The 20,857-nt window shown below is 34.7% G+C and overlaps 2 protein-coding genes across 3 annotated transcripts; one reads left to right on the top strand and one right to left on the bottom strand.

Moving 5' to 3' along the window:
• Window positions 1-6,705: 6,705 nt before the first annotated feature.
• crygn1 (crystallin, gamma N1) lies at window positions 6,706-19,396 on the bottom strand. Of its 2 annotated transcripts, none has more exons than XM_055201438.2 (4): window positions 19,302-19,396; window positions 9,773-10,021; window positions 8,176-8,321; window positions 6,706-7,040 (listed from the first exon to the last, which is right to left on the bottom strand). In XM_055201438.2, the coding sequence occupies exons 2-4, from the start codon at window positions 9,935-9,937 to the stop codon at window positions 6,905-6,907; spliced, it is 447 nt and encodes a 148-aa protein (XP_055057413.1). In that variant the 5' UTR covers window positions 9,938-10,021; window positions 19,302-19,396; the 3' UTR covers window positions 6,706-6,904. The 2 variants fall into 2 exon arrangements, with proteins under 2 accessions (XP_055057413.1, XP_055057412.1); XM_055201437.2 differs by lacking the exon at window positions 19,302-19,396 and adding an exon at window positions 10,360-10,799.
• Window positions 11,821-14,215, top strand: ly97.3 (lymphocyte antigen 97, tandem duplicate 3). Its single transcript, XM_055201439.2, has 4 exons — window positions 11,821-11,926; window positions 12,416-12,468; window positions 13,689-13,811; window positions 13,964-14,215. The coding sequence occupies exons 2-4, from the start codon at window positions 12,417-12,419 to the stop codon at window positions 14,071-14,073; spliced, it is 285 nt and encodes a 94-aa protein (XP_055057414.2). The 5' UTR covers window positions 11,821-11,926; window position 12,416; the 3' UTR covers window positions 14,074-14,215.
• Window positions 19,397-20,857: the final 1,461 nt, after the last annotated feature.

Genomic DNA, 20,857 nt, shown 5'->3' with positions numbered 1-20,857 from the left:
TGGTGTGGACTGAATTAATCATGGAGCTACTACAGTTCATCATTGGACTCAAATATTTAAAACACTATAAAAAAAAACCCGAGCAATAAATTGTTGCTTGTAGTTGGAGAAAGTATACGGTGTGTATAAAAATACAAAAAATGTAAAACCAAAAAAGGTAATTAAAAATAAAAACTTAAAAACTCATCTATTTTATCTTAAAGGGATAGTTCACCCAAAAATCACAATTCTGTCATTATTTACTCAGTCTCATGTTGGTACAAACATGTATACATTTCTTTGTTCTAATGAACCCGAAGGAAGATATTTTAAGGAATATTTGTAACCAAACCGTTCATGAGCCCCATTCACTTTCATAGGAAAAAGAATACTATGTAAGTAAATGGGGCTCACAAACTGTTTGACTACAAACATTCCTTAAAATATCTTTCTTGGGGTTCATCAGAACAAAGAAATTTATACAGGTTTGTAACAACATGAGAGTGAGTAAATGATAACACAATTTTCATTTTTGAGTGAACTATCCCTTTAAAACTATAAGGGAGGATTAGGGCCAACTGGCCAAGTAAAAAAATCACAAAAAAATCTAGAGATTAAAATCAATACACTTTTCATAAGACTTTTTTAAGATGTAAAATAAATCTTTAGTCTCCCCAGAGTACGTATGCGAATTTTTAGCTCAAAATACTTTATTATCACATGTTAAAATTGCCACTTATAGGTGTGAGCAAAAATGTGCCATTTTGGGTGTGTCCTTTTAAATGCAAATGAGCTGATCTCTGTACTAAATGGCAGTTGGATAGCAGATTAAGGGGCGGTATTATCCCCTTCTGACATCACAAGGAGAGCCAAATTCCAATTACCCTTATTCCACATGGTTGCAGAGAATGGTTTATAAAAACTAAGTTACTGAGTTGATCTTTATCACATTTTCTAGGTTGATAGAAGTACTGGGGGACCCAATTATAGCACTTAAACATGAAAAACGTTTTCATGATATGTCCCCTTTAATCTCTTATAACTCATAAGAAGTTGAAGAAATTGACTAAATAATTTTATTAATTAAAGTTATAAAATGTTGCCATGTACCAACAAGTTGCCATAATATTTTTTTAAAGCAGTTGTGCTACTTTTTAGTTGTATTATTTTAAAATACTGTAAAATTAAACATGTTGCCACTGAGCAAATACATACAACTTACTATTTTAAATTGTGACTATGATAAAAGGCTATAATTTTTAAAAACATGTTGAAATTGCTTAAACTATATGCTTTTGGCTCATTGATCACATACTTTATTAAAAGTACTTTAATAATTTAAATGACCCTATAAACTATAACAACTGACTTTGTATGTTATTGTTCAGTAATAGTTTAATGGTATTGCATTCATGGCATACAAACATTCATCTGATACTAAACTGATATTATTGTACAACCTGAATGTACTTTTAAATATTCCTAAATCTTTGCTAATCTTGGTTACGTCTTCCCTTTCTTCTGTGCACAACCAATGGACTGCATTAAAAACACAAAGAGTGAGAGAAACCCCCAGTGCTAGTTGACATCTGAGGTCACGGCTTTGTCCGTTCTGTTCCACCCTGCTAACACAAACTTCAGAGGGTCACATTCTTTACCCCACCCCCAGACCGCCGGATATTCAGCTGTCACGAACAAACCCAGGATATTCCCCACTTTCTAATACAAAGACTCTGAAAGAATCTGTTCTCAAACCGAGAAGCAAACAGCAACATAGTGTGTGATATTTCACTACCAGAGGAGACCGTTTGAACTGAGAAGCAAATCAAACAATAATCAAGTTTTCACAAAACCTTGAAAATCTCTTAATAAAAAAAAAAACGCTAAATGCAACATATGGTTGCTCAACATATTAAAACTAAAGAGCATTAAATTAATTAATTGTTGAATCACTTTAACAAAGATTAAGTTTATAAATAAGATCTCGCTTATTAACAGGGTTTAGAAAAACTGAAAGGAAAGACAATAAAAATAAACTATACTATAAAATAAACTATAAAAAATAAACGTCCACAAGACACATTAATATAATGAACCGACACACTGCCAAAACTTAAAATACCATGTTGAATTGACTTGTAAAATCAATTTTTAACAGTGCACAGTGTTTTTTTGGTCTTACAAAATATCTAAATGTATTTAATAAGGGAATACGCTGAGATTTTGTGTGTGTCTGTGTAAATGGGCATTAGTATTACATAATGGAAAGGGTCACGTGAGACGTCTATAGGGGGGAGCTAGAGTGTTCACATCAGGTTCAACATATATGGGTGATTCTCACAAAAACTTGGTTTTAAAAATGTCAAGCATGAAAATGTAAAAATTGCTTAAATTTACTTTTCCCCACCAGACATTGAAAAACAAAGTCTGGAGTAAATGGGAACATTAATTTAAAAACTTTTACTTATCATTTAACACTTTTTGTAACATAATTTAAAAAATTTGTCCTAAAAAATCTCATTACCGCAACAGTCAGAAAACATCAACACTGACATATTTTCAAAATGACATGACAAAGCTGAAAGAACATAATTTGGAGATTCTGCACATGCATTTAAAATCAAAGTATTATGCTTCTATTAATTAAATTAACATTTAATAAGCATCTGTTGCGGTAATGATAATCAAAATGTTGTGTAAGCATTCTGACAAGACAATATTTCAAATTAACTGTAAAAAAATGATCTTACCTGGTAGCCGTCTTGAAGTAACTTGTCCATGTGCTTGGTCACTCAAAATCAAACTTTATTAAAATTCTGTATGTGTGCTTAAACTGTTCTCAAAAAGTGTTGCGGAGGATGAGAACATCAGGCATGGACACATTATTTTCCTAATTTTTCTTCATTATTATTATACATGAATATTCAGTAAATATTTTTTCTGTCATCTAAAGTAGTCTAGCAAAACATCCATTTATTTTTTTTCTTAATATTTTTGTGTTAATTTGATTAAATTACAACATAACGCATGTTCAAACACAGCCGGACACATTGCGGTAATGAGAATTTCAGCAGAAAATGAGATAATTTTTATAAAATTATAAATTCTTATGTTGAAATCACACATTGTGCAAGGTAGAACACAGTATCGTGTTAATTCTGATGCTTTTTCATGTTACTATATTACACATTTTAAAGCTAAAATCATTAGTGCCGTGGTGTTTCAATGGTTTCGTGAGAATCACCCATTAAATGAAATATAAGCAAAACTAGATTATGCTTTTTGGGGAGAAAGTGTGGGTAGTTGCTAAAGGGAAAGTGAAAGGGAAAAGTGAATTGTCAGGTTGCTCAAAATGTGACCTCTGCATACTAGTAGTGAGTAGTAAACACAATGGCCCTCATTTATCAAAAGTGCGTACACCAAATTTCCAGCGTACACCTTGCGTACACCCAAAACCACGGTGACTTTGAGATTTATCAATATGAACGTTGGCGTACGGCACGCTCAAATCCTACGCCAGCTCAGGAGGTGGTGTACGCACATTTTGAGTTAGTGCAGAAATGCGCAAACACTTCCTAACACCACAAAACGCACTGACAAACTAAAATATATGATATATTATGACCCACTGTAAAAAAAACATAGTAATTATAAACTTCAGTGTTTATTTTTATGCAACAATGTTCAATGTTTAATTTGTGAGACTTTACCAAAGCATTTTATTTGTATGCATATGTATTCCTTCAGTTGAGAGCCGGTGCGCTTTACCTGACGTTTCAGAGCGAGCATGTGAACGGTGCGGTAATATTACCATCAAAGCGCCTTTCCGAATATTCCGCTCCCTCAGCACCGCTCGTTGAACCCAGAACGCCCTTTGATAATTTGCTAGTTCGAGAATCTGTAAAAACGTCTAGCAATAAGTTATGGAATTCAAGCCTTATACATAAATGTAAAGTAAAAATCAAAGTTAAGATTGAGCAGGAAGAAAAAATTGAAAGGGACTGCGTAGAGACTGTAAAGAGTTAGCAAATATTCCCCCTGGAATCTGAAGCGGCAGATTGCAAGAAAGCACAAGGATGTGCTACGAAAACATGGTAATGCAATAAAACTAAGGTAAGCTAGTTACGTACCATTCGATGATAAATAAATACAGATGAGGTAAGGTAAAATGCTTGTGTTGAATGGAGCCGTAAATCCGATCATGATGACATGCGGACAAAATTATGGCCACAAATTATTTTTATGCTACATTATGGACACTTCGTTTTCTTATTTAGTCTAAAGTATGGCCTTAAATTTAGAATTTGTTCCCAATATTCAACAGTTTGTTCCTTGGAATTAATTATTATAATATTTCGTAATTACTATTACAATTATTATTACTTCAAATTATGAATTAGCGTAGTAAATCATGTGGATGTCGTGGAAACAAATTGTTAATTTGAATTATATCCGGAGCTCCGTATCAAACTGGATCTAAGATACAGCTAACAAACAACTGTATGTAAATACAGAACAACACACTACAAAAGTTACTACATCATTTTAAAATATTATTTAAAAAAATTAACTGAACCATAAGCAGACATAGAATTTAGATGTAGGCATTAGGCAACCGTAAATAATAATAATAAATAATAATTATTCTTCTAAATATCAATTAATAATAAAAATAATAAGAAGAATATTACAAATTGTCATCCAATTATTAATGTGTCTTTAATCCCACTCTTTAAACTCCCAAATAAAACAATTGTGTTTCTTTCCACTTCCCTGGTTTCTCTTGTTTGCCGTCTTCCGTGTGTCCATGGCGTAAAATGAGGGCGTGGGGGAGGCAGATTTATATGGGCGTGTTATAATGACGATCATTTTCAGCCGCGGCATTTATGAAGGGCAGATATTGCGTACACCTGAATATCAACGGTACGCACAGTTTCATAAATCAGGCGGTGAGAGGAGTGTAAGCATAATCTTACGCCAACATATACGCCCGTTTCTACGCAAGAATGATAAATGAGGGCCAATGGCCAATTGCGCAGAAATGCGCAAACACTTCCTAACACCACAAAACGCACTGACAAACTAAAATATATGATATATTATGACCCACTGTAAAAAAACATAATAATTACAAACTTCAGTGTTTATTTTTATGCAACATGGACTTCAATGTTTAATTTGAGAGACTACCAAAGCATTTGATTTGTATGCATATGTATTCCTTCAGTTGAGAGCCTGGGTGCTTTACCTGACGTTTCAGGGCAAAGCATGTGAGCGGAGCGGAGCGGAGCCTTGAGCGGTGCGGTAATATTACCATCAAAGCGCCTTTCTAAAAAGTCCGCTCGCACCGCTCATTGAACCCAGAACGCCCTTTGATAATTTGCTAGTTCGAGAATCTGTAAAAACGTCTAGCAATAAGTTGTGGAATTCAAGCCTTATACATAAATGTAAAGTAAAAATCAAAGTTAAGATTGGACAGGAAGAAAACATTAAAAGGAAGTGCGGAGAAACTGTAAAAGTTAGCAAATATTCATCCTGGAATCTGAAGCGGCACATTGCAAGAATAGGATGTGCTACGAAAACATGGTAATAATGCATCAAAAGGTAAGCTAGTTACATACCATTCGATGATAAATAAATAGCTACACATGAATAGGTAAAGTAAAATGTTTGTGTTGAATGGAGCCATAAATCTGATGATGATGACATGCGGACAAAATCATGGCCACGAATTATCTTTTATGCTACATTATGGACACTTCTTTTTCTTATTTAGTCTAAAGTATGGCCATAAATATAAAATTCGTTCCCAATATTCAACAGTTTGTTTCTTGGGATTAATTATTATAATATTTCGTCATTACTATTACAATTATTATTACTTCAAATTATGAATTAGCCTAGTAAAACATATGGATGTCGTGGAAACAAATTGTTAATTTGAATTATATCCGGAGCTCCGTATCAAACTCTAAGATACAGCTAACAAACAACTGTATGTAAATACAGAACAACACACTACAAAAGTTACTCCATCATTTTAAAATAGTATTTAAAACAAAACTTAACTGAACCATTAATCAGACATAGAATTTAGATGTAAGCAACAGTAAATAATAATAATAATAATAATAATAAATAATTATTCTTCTAAATATCAATCAATAATAAAACTAATAATAAGAATATTACAAATTGTCATCCAATTATTAATGTGCCTTTAATCCCACTCTTTAAACTCCCAAATAAAACAATTTTGTTTCTTTTCACTTCCCCGGTTTCTCTTCTTTGCCGTCTTTCGTGTGTCAATGGCGTAAAATGAGGGCGTGGGGGAGGCGGAGACTTGAATTTATATGGGCTTGTTATTCTAATGACGATCGTTTTCGGCCGCGGCATTTATGAAGGGCAGATATTGCGTACACCTGAATATCAATGGTACGCACAGTTTCATAAATCAGGCGTTGAGAGGAGTGTAAGCATAATCTTACGCCAACATATACGCCCGTTTCTACGCAAGAATGATAAATGAGGGCCACTGTGTTGGTATGAGCTGTCTTGAGAGGTTTGTAGCACAATGCATAAAACAGGAGCCCTATGGTTGTCTAAAGTAACAACATTAACCAAATTTTTGAAATTGTAAAATAATTTACAAGAGCACCTTTTCACAATCCTTTTTTTATTTCAGCTCCTCAATACAAATACAAAAACAGACAAGAATTGAGAAAATAGTTTGTACTAATTGCACTTTATTTTAAAATCCAAATCTGAAATTACTGAAATGTTCACAGGGGTAAAAAATATTACATGCAACCAATTTATACAAATGAATGTTTATCAATATATTAAGCTATTTCAGATAGTTAATATACTACATTGTTTTGAGCTATTGTGTTATTAAAAGTGAAGCTGTTCATCTAATTGGCATTTAGAAATAGTTGATCACCCGGCGGATGGACTGAATATTTGGATTTTCAGCTTGCCATTCCAAAAATGAGCCGTAGTTTCCTCTCTCCACAATGTACATGCGTCCACGATAGTTTGACTCCTCATACATGACCCATCTAGAGAGAGAGAGAGAGAGAGAGAGAGAGAGAGAGAAAAAGAGAGAGAGAGAGAGAGAGAGAGAGAGAGAGAGAGAGAGAGAGAGAGAGAGAGAGAGAGAGAGAGAGAGAGACATCTTTATTAAAGGGATAGTTCACTTTAAAATGAAAATTCTCTCATCATTTTCTCATCATCATGTTGTTTTAAACCTGTATGAATTTCGTTTTTCTGATGAACACAAAGAAGATATTTTGAGAAATGATGGTAAACACACAGCAGTAAGTGACCATAGACTTCCATAGTAGGAATAAAAAATATGATGTAATTTACTGGGTACCGTCAATTGTGTGCTTACCATCATTTATCAAAATATTTTCCCAGATATATCACAATACTTCCAAAATATTTTTTTCCTATTATGGAAGTCAATGGTCACCCACCGCCGCGCGTCCACCATCATTTCTCAAAAAATCCTCCTGTTTTTTCATCAGAACATGAGGATGAGAAAATTATGGCAGAATTCTCATTTTAAAGTGAACTATCCCTTTAAACAACTATGCAGCAAGCTGTTAAAACAAGTATTTGCCATGACAAAATAATATGACTAAGATTAAATATAATATACAACAGATGGAGGACACTAAATTGTTATCTCTATGTACTTGTACCATTGTAAAATACTTTAACTGAGGTGCGGTTTCCTGTCCAGAATAAAATGCATGTTTGAGCTGCCTTAATTTAAAAATAACATATATCAGTGACATTGTTTTGTCTTCAGATGCATTGTTTCTTGTAAGGTATCTGAGTATAAACTACTTTAAAGTCCTTATTTAACTAAGGTCTAGTTCTGGATTAATCTAAGCCCTGTCTGGGAAACTGCCCCTAAAAGTTTAAAAACAATTTTTTTATATATATTAGATACCTTTATCCAAACGTCTTACAAGTTCATTCAATTTATACATTTGTCAGTACACCTGTTTCCTTGAATTCCCTTGCAGGACATCAGCCAGCTTGTCAACAAGGCAATCTATGTCAAGTTGTCGCAATGGCATTTACGTCTTCCAAAAGAACTGATGAACCCATGTGCGCAACAAAAGTGCTGATGTGAAAGCACCCTAAACCCTTTATTGTTATATTATGCCTTGTGAAACTTACGCGCCATCTCCATAGACTTTAATGGAGTTGATGCAGTTCTTGCCAAATCCAGTGCTCGGGAGGAAGGGACAGTCTTCACACAGTTCGACACACTGACCAGTGAAGTTTTGACCTTCAAACAGCTCCATCCTGTAATGTTCTCCATGCTGAGAAAGACAGAGTAAAAATATAATGACATTTTCTAAAAAAAACATACCATACTAGTTATACCTTTCCAGTAGTATGCATTATGCATAGTGCGTGTGACATGCAGGAAATAATTTATCATTGCATACTACATACTAATTTACATTGTACAATATAGTAGTGGTCAAAAGTGATGTCTCAGTATATTTTGGCTTTTAATTCCCCCTCAGGTTACGTTATACCATTATAATATGAGGTGTATGATGGACAAAACATTAAATAATAAAGCATTTAATAAAGCATACATTCACTACAATTGCATTTGTTATTAATATTTGTTGATTCTCATTTTTAATAATGTTTTGCAGTCATTTTCCTAAAATTTGTAGGGCCCTATGATTTCCGCAATGCTGAAAACGCGGACGGAATCACGGAATCCAAGCATAAAAATTGAATGGACGGAAGGTCACAGAATTTGGCAAATTTTGGATTCAGTCATTTTATAACTAATTTTCAAATGCTAATTTTCAAGGTAAAATCACAAAAAATGAGGTTTGTGTGGCTTTTTTGTCGTTTTACCAACAAAGGCCAGTAGGTGTCAACGGTTTGCTGCATACTCTTGCTGCAAATTAATAAATAACTGTCACTGCATTATTATTACTGCTAAAATGTTTTGAAATATGAAAACTACAGTCTTTGAGCTTTACAATGATATATAGTTTGTCAACATTTTTGAAGATTTATAATATGATATTAGAATTATGAATATATAAAATTAATATGCATTCCTATGGGGGGTGGGGTCATGAAACTTAAAACTGTCACTACATTATTTCTATCATCAGATGACTTGAAATATGAAAACTACATTCTGAGAGCTTTCCAGTGATATATAGTTTATCAAGATTTTTTATGTTTAGAGTAGGGGTTTAGTGTTATAAATATGTAAAATCAAATTGGGCCTAGATGTTGGCCCGTGACATTTTAGAAACTGAGTCTCACTACGTCAGAATTCTCCCAAAATGGTGAGGATATATGAAGACTACACTCTTAGAGCTTTCCAATGATATATAGTTTGTCATGATTGGATAAAAATTCACATGGAAAACACTGAAGTAAACGTAGGCGCCCCGCTGGCAAGACAGTGACATTTAGCAGTATATAAATGTTTTGAGGCGCACTCTCTTCATAAATGAATCAATTACTCTCCCTACATAATTTATTTTATAAAATACTGCTGAAATATGTATTCTAGAGGCTTAGACCTTTCCAACAATATATAGTTTGTAGTGATAGATTAGCATTTACCTCAACAATATCAAAGTAAATACAGGTGTCCCGTATACGGGACGGCGACAGTTAAGGTTAAAAAAGCAAAAATATCAATTATTTAAAGTTTAGTCATTACTGTAGGCTATTTTGTGCAGTATAACGTATGCAAGCAACTTTTAACATCCTGTTTCATCCTCACCATTTTGATTGGCTTGCAGGAGCCCATGTGATCATTGTGGCCGTTCCAACATTGGTAGTTAGGATACTCTCCTCTTTCTAGCATGTACTGTTGTCCCTTAAAATCCGGATGGTCGAAACACACCCAGGCCCCGCTCTCCACACGCACAGAGTTCGCCCTGTTCATGAAGCCACGGTCCTCAAAGTTATCACAATCTCCAAACACTTCCAGCCTTCTGCCTGTGAAACATTTCCCCTCGTAAAACACTATCTGGGATGAGAGGGAAATTATCAGGAAATACTTCCGGTCTCTTTTTCTTGTTCAGTCATAAATAGATGACATCACAGAATGAAAGTGGGTTGTGAATTCTGGTTTCATACACACTGTATGCATTACAACGAAAGAATAAAACAAAATATGTTTTACAATTTCATGCCAAAAACTTTATCTGTGTATCTCTTTTGCAGCAAATGTTTTGTTAAATGTACAATATAATTCAAAGATTTTAATGGATAAATGACCAGTGAAGCTTTGCAAGTATACATAGAGCATCAACACACAAGTGATTTGCATGTTAGTGGGCGATGCAATAAAAGTGCCTTACTCACCTTCCCTGAATACTGTGACATTGCTTCGCTATCCACTGGTACTGTATGAGAACAAGGGCAACCAGAAGAAACATTTTGGACTGTCTGATATATATGCCCTATGCGCTAAAAGTTGTTATCCCTCACAATGGAGAGCTTAGTATTTTTGCATCACTGACAGTTTCTCTTACAGAGGCTCTGCTGATATTGGAGTTCAGGAGGGTGAGAATGCATTGTGCTTGAGCTTAGATTTACAGTCCAGAACCAAACACACTGTTTGGGTGCGGGCACAGCTGTTGGCAGACGGTCAAAACAAGGCAGATGGACACCGATCAGAGCAGACAGTATATAAACATTGGAAAAGGGGACCGGGTGAGGTGTACAATATATGAGTTTGGTTACAAGGCGTAAAATCTACATCCTACATATCTACCTATGTTCCTGTCTATATTTCCATCCACCTACCTTTTACATTTGTCATGCTGTTATAGAAATGACTTATATTAAGGTCATCGGTTGCCCATGACAACAGTCAGTTATACAAGTGTATGAAAACGGTGGTGTTCCTTTAACTCAGTTGGCAGAGCATTGCATTAGCAGAGTAGAGGTCACGGGTTTGATTTCCAGGGAACACATATACTGAGAAAATGTGAAGCTCGCATGTAAGTTGCTTTGGATAAAAGCATCTGCCAGATGCATAAATACGCATGAAAATACTTGACCGCAGAATAACACGATTGACCAGAAGCGCTGTATAATAGATTTGAAAGCTCTCGCAGGTTAAAGCTGGCCCTGGTTGGAATCGCAATGTGGGAGAAAAGTAACGCATATGAGCAATTGCAGCGTTATGGATGTGACATTTGCAGTCAAAACTTGAAATATAAATTCTCGAAGAATGCATTTATAACCAATATATTAAACCATATGTTTTTATTTTCAGAAACCCCTGATGATAGAGTCCAGACATCAGAAAAATATCAGTCGATTTATACGATTTTTATTTTAAATGAGTGAAACCTGCATGCAATATGGATGTGACCAAAAAAGGCTATAATACCAACAAATTGAGAAGGCTCTTCAAAGAACACTTAATATTTATTTATGTACATTTTTGTATGCATTTATGAGGAAGAAACAGCCTTATGGATGTTGCATTTCTCTGGTATGGAATTTTGCACTATACTCAACTATGAAAAATAATAAATGCAACTTTAACAAAGACTTTGCATAGGTATATAAACCCTTAAATATTGACAATTGACACATCATTATGGTTAAAAACTTTGGGTAAAAACTTTAATAAGGTTGACATTTGCATTATTTCTGACCACCAGCAGAAGCCAATGCAGACAACTTCACAAAACCCTGCACGCAGAAGTTCTGCTAACTTACACACACATAAAGTTGGGAAATACTGTTTAATGTTCTTGGGTTATGGCTATTGGCTCATTTATGCTGTATGTATGACCAGGCTTGGTCTGTTTGCAAAGAGAGAGCAAGAGGGAGCGTGATAAGAAATTTATCTTATAAAGGTGGGGTTTTGCAGACAGTGCCTCATTCAGTTTTACTCAGTCGCAGCGGTACAAAGGTAAGTTACACTAATCTTTTAAAATCTGCCTGGAAGGATTAAAAATGTATATATATATATATTCATCAAGATTGTTTTTTTTCTTGATCTATTACTGCGTTTATACTGTACATCAGATACACACACAGATCTCTGAATCTCATATGAGATAAGCTTTATTGATCCACTGGCAGAAATCCTATGACATTAAAAAAGCTTTTATGCTTTGAATAGATTTATCATAAGACTGCTTTATTTTTGGATTTAGTTTATGAGTTGTTATTGGACATTTTTTTCATTGTTGTTTTCCTGTCAGGATATCTAAACATTAACAGAGGTCCATACATAAAACAATATAAAATAAATTCATATAACATGTATTTTTATTTTATATATATGTTTTTTTGTACGGTACACTATCGGTGAAAAAATTGAATATCGTACATCTCTGCTATTTCTGTTACTTAATGAAATGTTTGTCCTGCTGACTCTGTTTTGTTTGTTTTACAGAATGATGAAGTTCATCGTGTTTGCTGTTCTTCTTGGGCTGGTTGTGTCAGGCAGTGAGTTTGCTCATTGATTTCCTGTCATAAAACAGAGTTCATGACGCAACCAACCTATGCTGTGCTTAACTGTATGTGCACAGAAATGTACAGATGATGAATTAGCAACAGGAAAGCGATAAGATTGTCATTTTGAGTTCTGAATATATATATGGGTGAGCAAAGATTGGTGTGGCATCAGGGCCAGGGTGGTTATTTCAACAAAATAAATATGAATGTTTATAAAGGAGATTAAAGTATCTACTGGTGGGTGGGGTAGAGTCCAAATGAAAGGGGTTGTGGTGTCCTCCCAGAGAGAAGGGCCTCAGTGAATGACCTTTGACCAGGTAAGCCATCAGAAGTGGCGTTTCGGGGGCCACACACACCTTCCCTACTGGTCTGTGGTGCAAAATCTTTCCTGGACCAATGAGGACCAGTGTTGGGGAAAGTTACTTTTAAAAGTAATGCATTACAATATAAATTTACTCCCAAAAAGTAACTAATTGCGTTAGTTAGTTACTTTTCATGGTAAATAATGCCTACGTTATTTTTTGTTACTTTTGCATTACTTAAAAGTGCATAATGTAACTACATTTAGTTTAATTCATTTTAATCAATTTAATGAAACAAAAAAAGTAACTTGCATAATTTTTTTGAAAAAGTAACTTAAATATTAATGTGTACATTTAAAAAGTAATGCATTACTTTACTTGTTACTTCAGAAAAGTGATAATATTACATAATGCACGTTACTTGTAATGCATTACCCCCAACACTGAAGAGGACACCAGTGTAGATCCACAGGGACAAGACGGGTATCTACCCATGATTTCATTAGCTCATTTGCATTTAAAAGGACACACCCAAAAACGGCACATTTTTGCACGCACCCACAAAGTGGCAAATTTAACATGTTATAATAAATTATCTGTGGGGTATTTTGAGCTAAAACTTCACATACACATTCTCGGGACACCAAAGATTTATTTGACATCTTAAAAAAAATCTCATAATATGACCCCTTTAAAGCTTTAATCCATAACCTCTGCCTCTTTATTGCCATCTCTGTTTAAAACCTGAAAAAGCAGTTAAACAACAGTTGATTTATGTTAATTTAAACTAAATAAAGTTACGGACTGCACCTTTAAACAGTTGAAAAGGAAATAATTATGTTTTAAAACATTTAGAAATGTTTAACATGTACGATGATGTGCGAATATTGAATGAATGTGTGTTTCAAGGCTGGGCCCTAGAATGCCATCAGTGTACCCCAGCTAAAGCAGGTGGAGCCTGTGAGGTCACCACAGTTACCTGTCCACCGGAGAAAAACGGATGTGCGGCTGCCAGGTTCATCAGAAAACCATGTGAGTACCTGTTCATGTTAGGCTTTTAGGAACATTAATATACATTTAAGTTACTTGTTCCTTTGACTTCACTTAACTGTGTCTTACATGAGGTCATGTGTGTCAAATGTTTACATTTGTATCAATACAAAGTCTGTATTTGTTTGAAACAGATGGACATTTTCAGAAGTGCATGGCCATGTCAGAATGTGAGATGGTCAAGCAGAATTCCTACATCAACATCAAGTGCTGCCAGAAAGATTTATGCAACACTTTTGACTAAACTGCCATTTATCGGGCAGATTATTACATAAAAAACAATGGCTTATTATTAGCACAAGTTACACACATTAACACAATATGCAACATGTTGCAGAACTGCAGCTTGGCACATAATTGGTTACAATAAAATATGTATACTAGCATTTCTGTTGTTGATGTAATTTTTTGTCTTGAAAACAAATAGATATCGCATAGCCCTTTTCACACGTAGATTACAGAAAATACATGGAATATGTGTCTGCAAATAAAGGGTGTACCGGATCACAAAACTCACGGTTCGGATCACATTACAGTTTTTGAGAAACGGATTGGATCATTTTTCGGATCAGCAAATAAAAAGGGGTGGAAAAATCTAATAACAAATAAAGAAATTAAAAACATTTAATAAAAGGCACCAAATTGCACATTAAGTAATTGAGGTAACTGTCTCTTTAAGATAAGCACGGACTGGTTTCTGCCTCTAATCTATACATATACTTTAGACATCAACAAATGTTTTTTAGTAGAAAAAGAATACTGTGGTATTTTGAGATCAGTTTGTTTGTATATGTCCTGTCACAAAAAGAAAGATTATGGGCTATCTTACACCCGGCGCAATGCAGCGCAATGCGCGACCTAAGTGTCTTTCGCTAGTTTCCACCCTAATTTTCATGTTTAGCGCCGCGTTGTTTAAATAGCAAATGCATTTGCGCCCCCTTTGCGCCCATGGGCGTTCTGGTCTGAAAAACAAGGTGTGTTCAGGTGCATTGTTGGCGCGTTGCTATTTTGAGGCAACTAAAATAGACTACGCCATTGACCAACAAAAACCTGCTCTAAAGTCTAAAGTCAATGGCGCAATATGTTTTATGTTATTTAAAGAGCGCATTAGTAATATGCGCCTATAAACGGGAGGACAACGCGGGTTTGCTTATCACAAAGTACATAAATGCGCAGCAGCACAAAAATGCCTTTAAATATGAAAGATTAAAGGATTGAATTTAAGAGATTATTATTGAGTCTCTTGTAGATATTTATAAATGAGGACTGATTATGAGACGTTAGAAGGCGCAAAGAGCTGCTTTACCTGCAGCCTGATAAGTAAATAAATGCTTTGCTTTTGTTTTTTTTTAATGCTACCTCACGGATTTATTGTATATGATGTACCTGTGGATATGGCGAGATGAGAAACATTTGTAAGTAATGCTTAAAAAAACTCTTAGCTAAAAAAAACGCTGTCCAAAGTGCTGAAACGTGCGGAGAGCCGTTTGTAAATTCTTTATCTCCTGTTTGTTACAAATAAAGTATTTTTAGAGTACAAACCTTTTCTTACATACTTGTAAATTATGTTTTGATGATATTGGATAGCCATACATTTAAAGCAATTACAAGCCTGCTTTTTACTTCCATGACTAAAAGAAAACGGGTTTTAAAGGTTTTAATAAAAAAATAAAAATTTCAATATAAGGGAAAAACAACACAATTATTTAACATTAATCTTAAACTGGGGATCTTCTACCTCCGCTTAGTTTTTCAGTTTACAAAGTCCGTCATCTAAATAGGGATTAGACATAGCGCCAGCGCAACTTGCTTTTAAAGGGAATGAGAGCTGTGACTCTCATTGGTTTACTGCACGTTACGCCCAAAATACTCCCATTACAATAGGACCTACCTTTTCGACCATGCGGGATTTTTCCCGTCGTTAAATTAGCAAAAGTGGATTCGGACACGCCCATTTAGACGTTGCGCTGTGCGCTTTAGACAATGCGCTTAGATCGTTAAAATAGGGCCCAATAAGTTCACTTACTTTTTGAAACGCATCTCTCTGTGTATACACTACTGAGTGCACTCAAACGCACTCGCAAACACAGAGGGGGGGGGGGCGCAAATTCCAAATGGCGCTTCAATAAGCAGATGCAGTATAAACATGAAGTGAAAATTAAGTTGCTGTTTAGTGCTCTATTCATCAGTGTATTAATCGATTATAGTTTGAGACACAGCAGCGCAACTCTCTCTAAAGTTTACACATCAAGGATGGTTTCCCATACAGGAATGGGCTTGGGCCAGGACTGGGCCTTGGTTTAATTGGAAAATAAGCATGCCTTGCTAAAAACATTACTTGTGTGCTTTTTTGAGGCAAACGGGGGGCACTGGTGTGTTTGGAGATGTGTCGGTGAAAGTTGTTTCAGTTTGGACAGCTCTTACATTTGTTTTAGTCTATAATCCTTGTCCGGGAAACCACCCCCAAGGGGGCCCCAACCGGCGCAATGCAGTGCAAAGAGCGATTGCAAGTGTTTATTGTTAGTTTAAGCACGTCACAGTTTTAATTTTCACGTTCAGCGCCACGTTGATTAAATATCAAATACATTTGCGGCAATTTTGCGCCCAACTGACGTTTTGGCGTATTGTTGGCGAGTTGCTATTTTGAGGCAACTAAGGCCTAGTCCACACGGACACAGGTATTTTTATAACTGTAGTTTTTCCTTAAAAAAATCCCATCCACACATTGGTTAAAAGAAATCTCTGTTCACATGAAAAAGCAAAAACACGTTATCAAGCACTGTCAAGAGCATGCCACACCAGCAGGAGGCGGCGATATAACCCAAATCTTAAAGCCACCTTGGCCAATCAAAAGCCTAACGAAAGTGACGTCGCAATGCAAAAACCCCGGTTTTCTTAAAATCCTCACCCTGACAGGGGTTTTCAAAAATGTTTAGTTTCATTGCCCTGATACTGCATTTTCGTGTGGACGAATGGCTGAACCGTGTAAAAAAAATAATAAGTAATTAAATTAAATTGGTAAGTAAGTAAATTGCTAAGCAATTAAATGTTTTGCTTTAAACAAATGCAAATATTGATTTTTTTTATTAAATGCTACCCATTATTGTATTTGTAATTGTGCACTTGGTGGATTTTGTTGGCTGCATCTTAGGTTTGCTCATTATCTGTGATTTCTCTTTTGAGTGTGCTGTTCGATGACACAGGCGTCCTTTACTACAACACACCCCTTAGGGCATTGTCTCCTCCATTTGTTCACACAGGTTCCAAAAATTTTACTGCAATGTTACTCGATCCCTTTTACAGAAAATATATATTGCGTTCACATAGAAGGCACATTGGCAAATTTATAGGAATTTTCTGTGTGCTGTGTGAATGGGGTTATAGATTCTGACAAACTATACATTTAAATAAACTACATTTTTTCTTATTTTGTATAAGAAAGGCACAAAGCAAAACTTTTAATAAAAAAAAATTAAAATGTGTGTTAAACTGTTTTATGAATAATTATTTAATCTTGTTATGTATAATAACCTAAATTATAATTCGACATTAACAGCAAACTTAGATTTTTACACTTTTAGAATGGTATGTTGTGTTAAAAACAACACAGCAGTGTTAGTTTAGGGAAAATACACTAAATGCAGTGTCCCAGAATCCATACATCTCTGTATTATTATTGAAACAACACATTTTGTGCTACTTTTTTAACACAACTTATTTGATTTTAACATAAAAACAACACAAAATGACACATAATGTATTAAAATCATAACACAAAAAATGTGTAAAAAATGAACACATCCTTTCTTAGAGTGTATGAAATGTTATTATTATTAAAACTTTAGAGTATGTGCATACAGTATTTGCATTGGTAAAAGACACACATCTACCTTGTAGAATCCTGAAAAGGTTACCTAATATGCTTGTTTTATATTCTTTAAATTCTTTCTTTCATTTAACAATATGACTAACGATGAAGATGGCTAACCCTAGCCACTGTACTGTATGAAAGGTTAAATACTTTTATCTATACAGATGTTGATTTAACTGTGATATATCTGAGGCTGCTGCCCTGATATCCAAAACAAAACATCCCTTTCAATTTATATCATAATAAAAGGTCAGACATAGACAGTGAACCCTATGAAATTATTTGTATAACATTAAACATAAGCTTCATTCGCACGGCACTTTGTTCCCAGAGAATATCTGTAAGATTGCCAGACAGACTTCTGTGTGATAGCAAACATGTTTTTACTGTATCAGTAACATTTGATACTTGATGAGATGGATTACTGACAAGTAAATTATTAACCATAGATATATTTAAAGATTAAAGGCTCTTGCGCTGGAATGAGCTTCTCTCAAATGTTGACACAAATCTATGATTAAATTGAAGTTTCATTACGACTGCCACTAGGGGGCGAACTCCGACAGTCGTGTCCGAAAGTAGTGTACCATGGAAAGGCAAATTAGTCAATATAATTTAAAATATTTAAAAAGAAAACAATAAGTGCAATTTTAGTTATTTGGAGAAGATAATTAAAATGTAACAATTTGTAAAAGTTAAAGGGGCGGTTTCCCGGACAGTGATTAGACTAGTCCTAGACTAAAATTAATTTAAGAGCTCTCCAAACTGAAAACAACTGGCACTGACATATCTTAAAATACATCAGTGCCCTTTGTTTTGCTTCAAAATGCACACAAGTAATGTTTTAACATGTTTGTATTTATATTTCCTAATTAAACTAAGGCCCAGTCCTGGTTTAAGCTAATCCCTGTCTGGGAAACATCCCCAAACTGTTATAATCAAAAGAAGTTTAAGAGCTCTGCATTACAGTTAGTGCTATAATAATACATATAATAGGTAAAAGAAAAGGTAAAAATAGGGGGTAATTAGTTTGGCCTGCATCATATTTACATTTTTTTAATCTGGCCCTGGAAGTAGAGTAATTGAAGACCCCTGTCATATAGGCCTACTGTATAGAGATATAAGCACATAGGCTATAAGTATTTCTTACCAAATAACAAAACAGATAATTTAAATAAATGCAAATACAGGTTTTCACTAATCATTAGACTTTCTGGTTTTTCCACAGGGGGATGTTATACATGCTAGCTATCTTCAGCAGTTAAAAACTGTATTCTTCTCATGGTTGTTATGCCTGTCTTACATGTAATGTTCACATGCTTTACCCACAAAATATTTCTCAATACCAAAAGGGCGTTAGTGCAGTTACACCCTTTTGACATCAACTGTTATGTTTAGTCTTTTGACCTTTATTAAGTTTTAGCTTCTATTAAGTCTAAAGTATTTTAGTTCCTATTAACTAAAAATTAACTCCAACTTGATAAAAAATTTACTTGTGTCCTTTTGGCAGCTGAAAGAGCTCATCAGCAACTTTCATTATATATATATTAATAATAATAATAATAATGATATATATTCTGAAAAGGTATAAAACTTCTCACCTGTGATTGTCAGTCATATTTGTTCATATTTGTTGTGTTTCTTCTCATTTTTAAGCAATACATTGTCTTGTGTTACCAGCCTCAAGCATATTTGCGATTTCCAGATTGTTCATCAATAGCCTAAAGGTTCACTGGTGAGTAATGTGTTATGTTGCAATCTGACGTCATTTCTTTCATAGACCTTTCTGATAAATGTTTGTTGTACTATTGACAAATATATGTTGGCTAATGTTAGGTTAAATGCTAAAAAACAAAATGATTATAAATTTTTATTTGAATGAAAATGTTGTTTATACTCTCAAATCATACTGAAGTATATAAGCAATAAAGAGATAAGTACAGCAACATACAGTACCTGTGGGATGAGGGAAATTAACTCAAAAACTTAGTCTCTTTAACATTAATTTACATCAGTTTAGAGCATACATGGGCAATATACGGCCCGCGATGCGCTCACAATTTGTATGAAACTGTCATGGTTGCAGTGTTTCCCATACAATAATTGCTCTGTGGCGGGCCACCACCGAATCAACACTGGCTGCCACAAATAGTCTTTTCATGTTTTCAATTTACATTTTACTATTTAAAACATCTTAATTCATTGCACCGAGTGCTCAGCGCACTTCCCTCCCCTTCTCTCTCTCTCTCATTGCGTGCAGCTCAATGTAAATGTATGATGATTTTTTCAGACAATGTCGTGTTTTTAGCAGCAGTTAAAGAAAGAGCTGGTTGGATTAAATAGAGTTACTGGGTCGTGGGTCATTACTGGGTCCTGTTTAGTCACTGTTTTATAGACAACAGATCAGATAATATGTAAAAATAGCATTCGGTTGTGTTAAAATGCAATATAATGTGACAGATCAAAGAGTAAAACACAACCCAATGACGTCACATATATGCTTATTGGCGTGTGACGTCATCACCGCCACAGTCTCTCAAAATCCTGTGGGAAACACTGCCTGGTGGTTAATACAAAATAAAAGAAAAAAGAAAAGAAATAATAATAATAAATTATCTTCTCATGTCTTGTGTGTTGGTTTGGTGTGTATGTTATGATTGTTTGCACGTGGGCATATCGCTGTAGTATGAATGACAGTTGAACAATATGCAGGGTAGGAAATGAATCCTTGAAAGTAAATCCAGTTATAATGTTAGAGTAGCCTAGGTCAGAAAAGCCTAGCAAAAATAAATATCAGGCCTGGAAATAGGCTGACAAAGTCAAAGTAACTGTAGAGTAGCCTGTTTGCATTGAATTAATTTTAACCATATAATCATGTAACTATGTTTAATTGCAATTTTCCCAAGTGTGGCCCTCCGCTTACTTTGCCAAAGTAACTGTGGCCCTCAGGCTAAAACTGTTGCCCACCCCTGGTTTAGAGTTTGTTGTGGTAGAATGAGAATAAACTGGATCTTGCTTAATCACATGGAACAGTCAGTACTTGTTATCCATAGCTGATGACAAAACAAATAATAATGTTGGGGAAACTTTACATTTAGTCATTTAGCAGATGATATTGTCCAAAAGTGACTTACAAATGAGGAAAACAATCGAAGCA

This window comes from Misgurnus anguillicaudatus, chromosome 2, assembly GCF_027580225.2.
Source record: "Misgurnus anguillicaudatus chromosome 2, ASM2758022v2, whole genome shotgun sequence".
Classification (NCBI taxonomy): Eukaryota; Metazoa; Chordata; class Actinopteri; order Cypriniformes; family Cobitidae; genus Misgurnus; species Misgurnus anguillicaudatus.
This window is presented reverse-complemented; position numbering and strand designations above follow the sequence as displayed.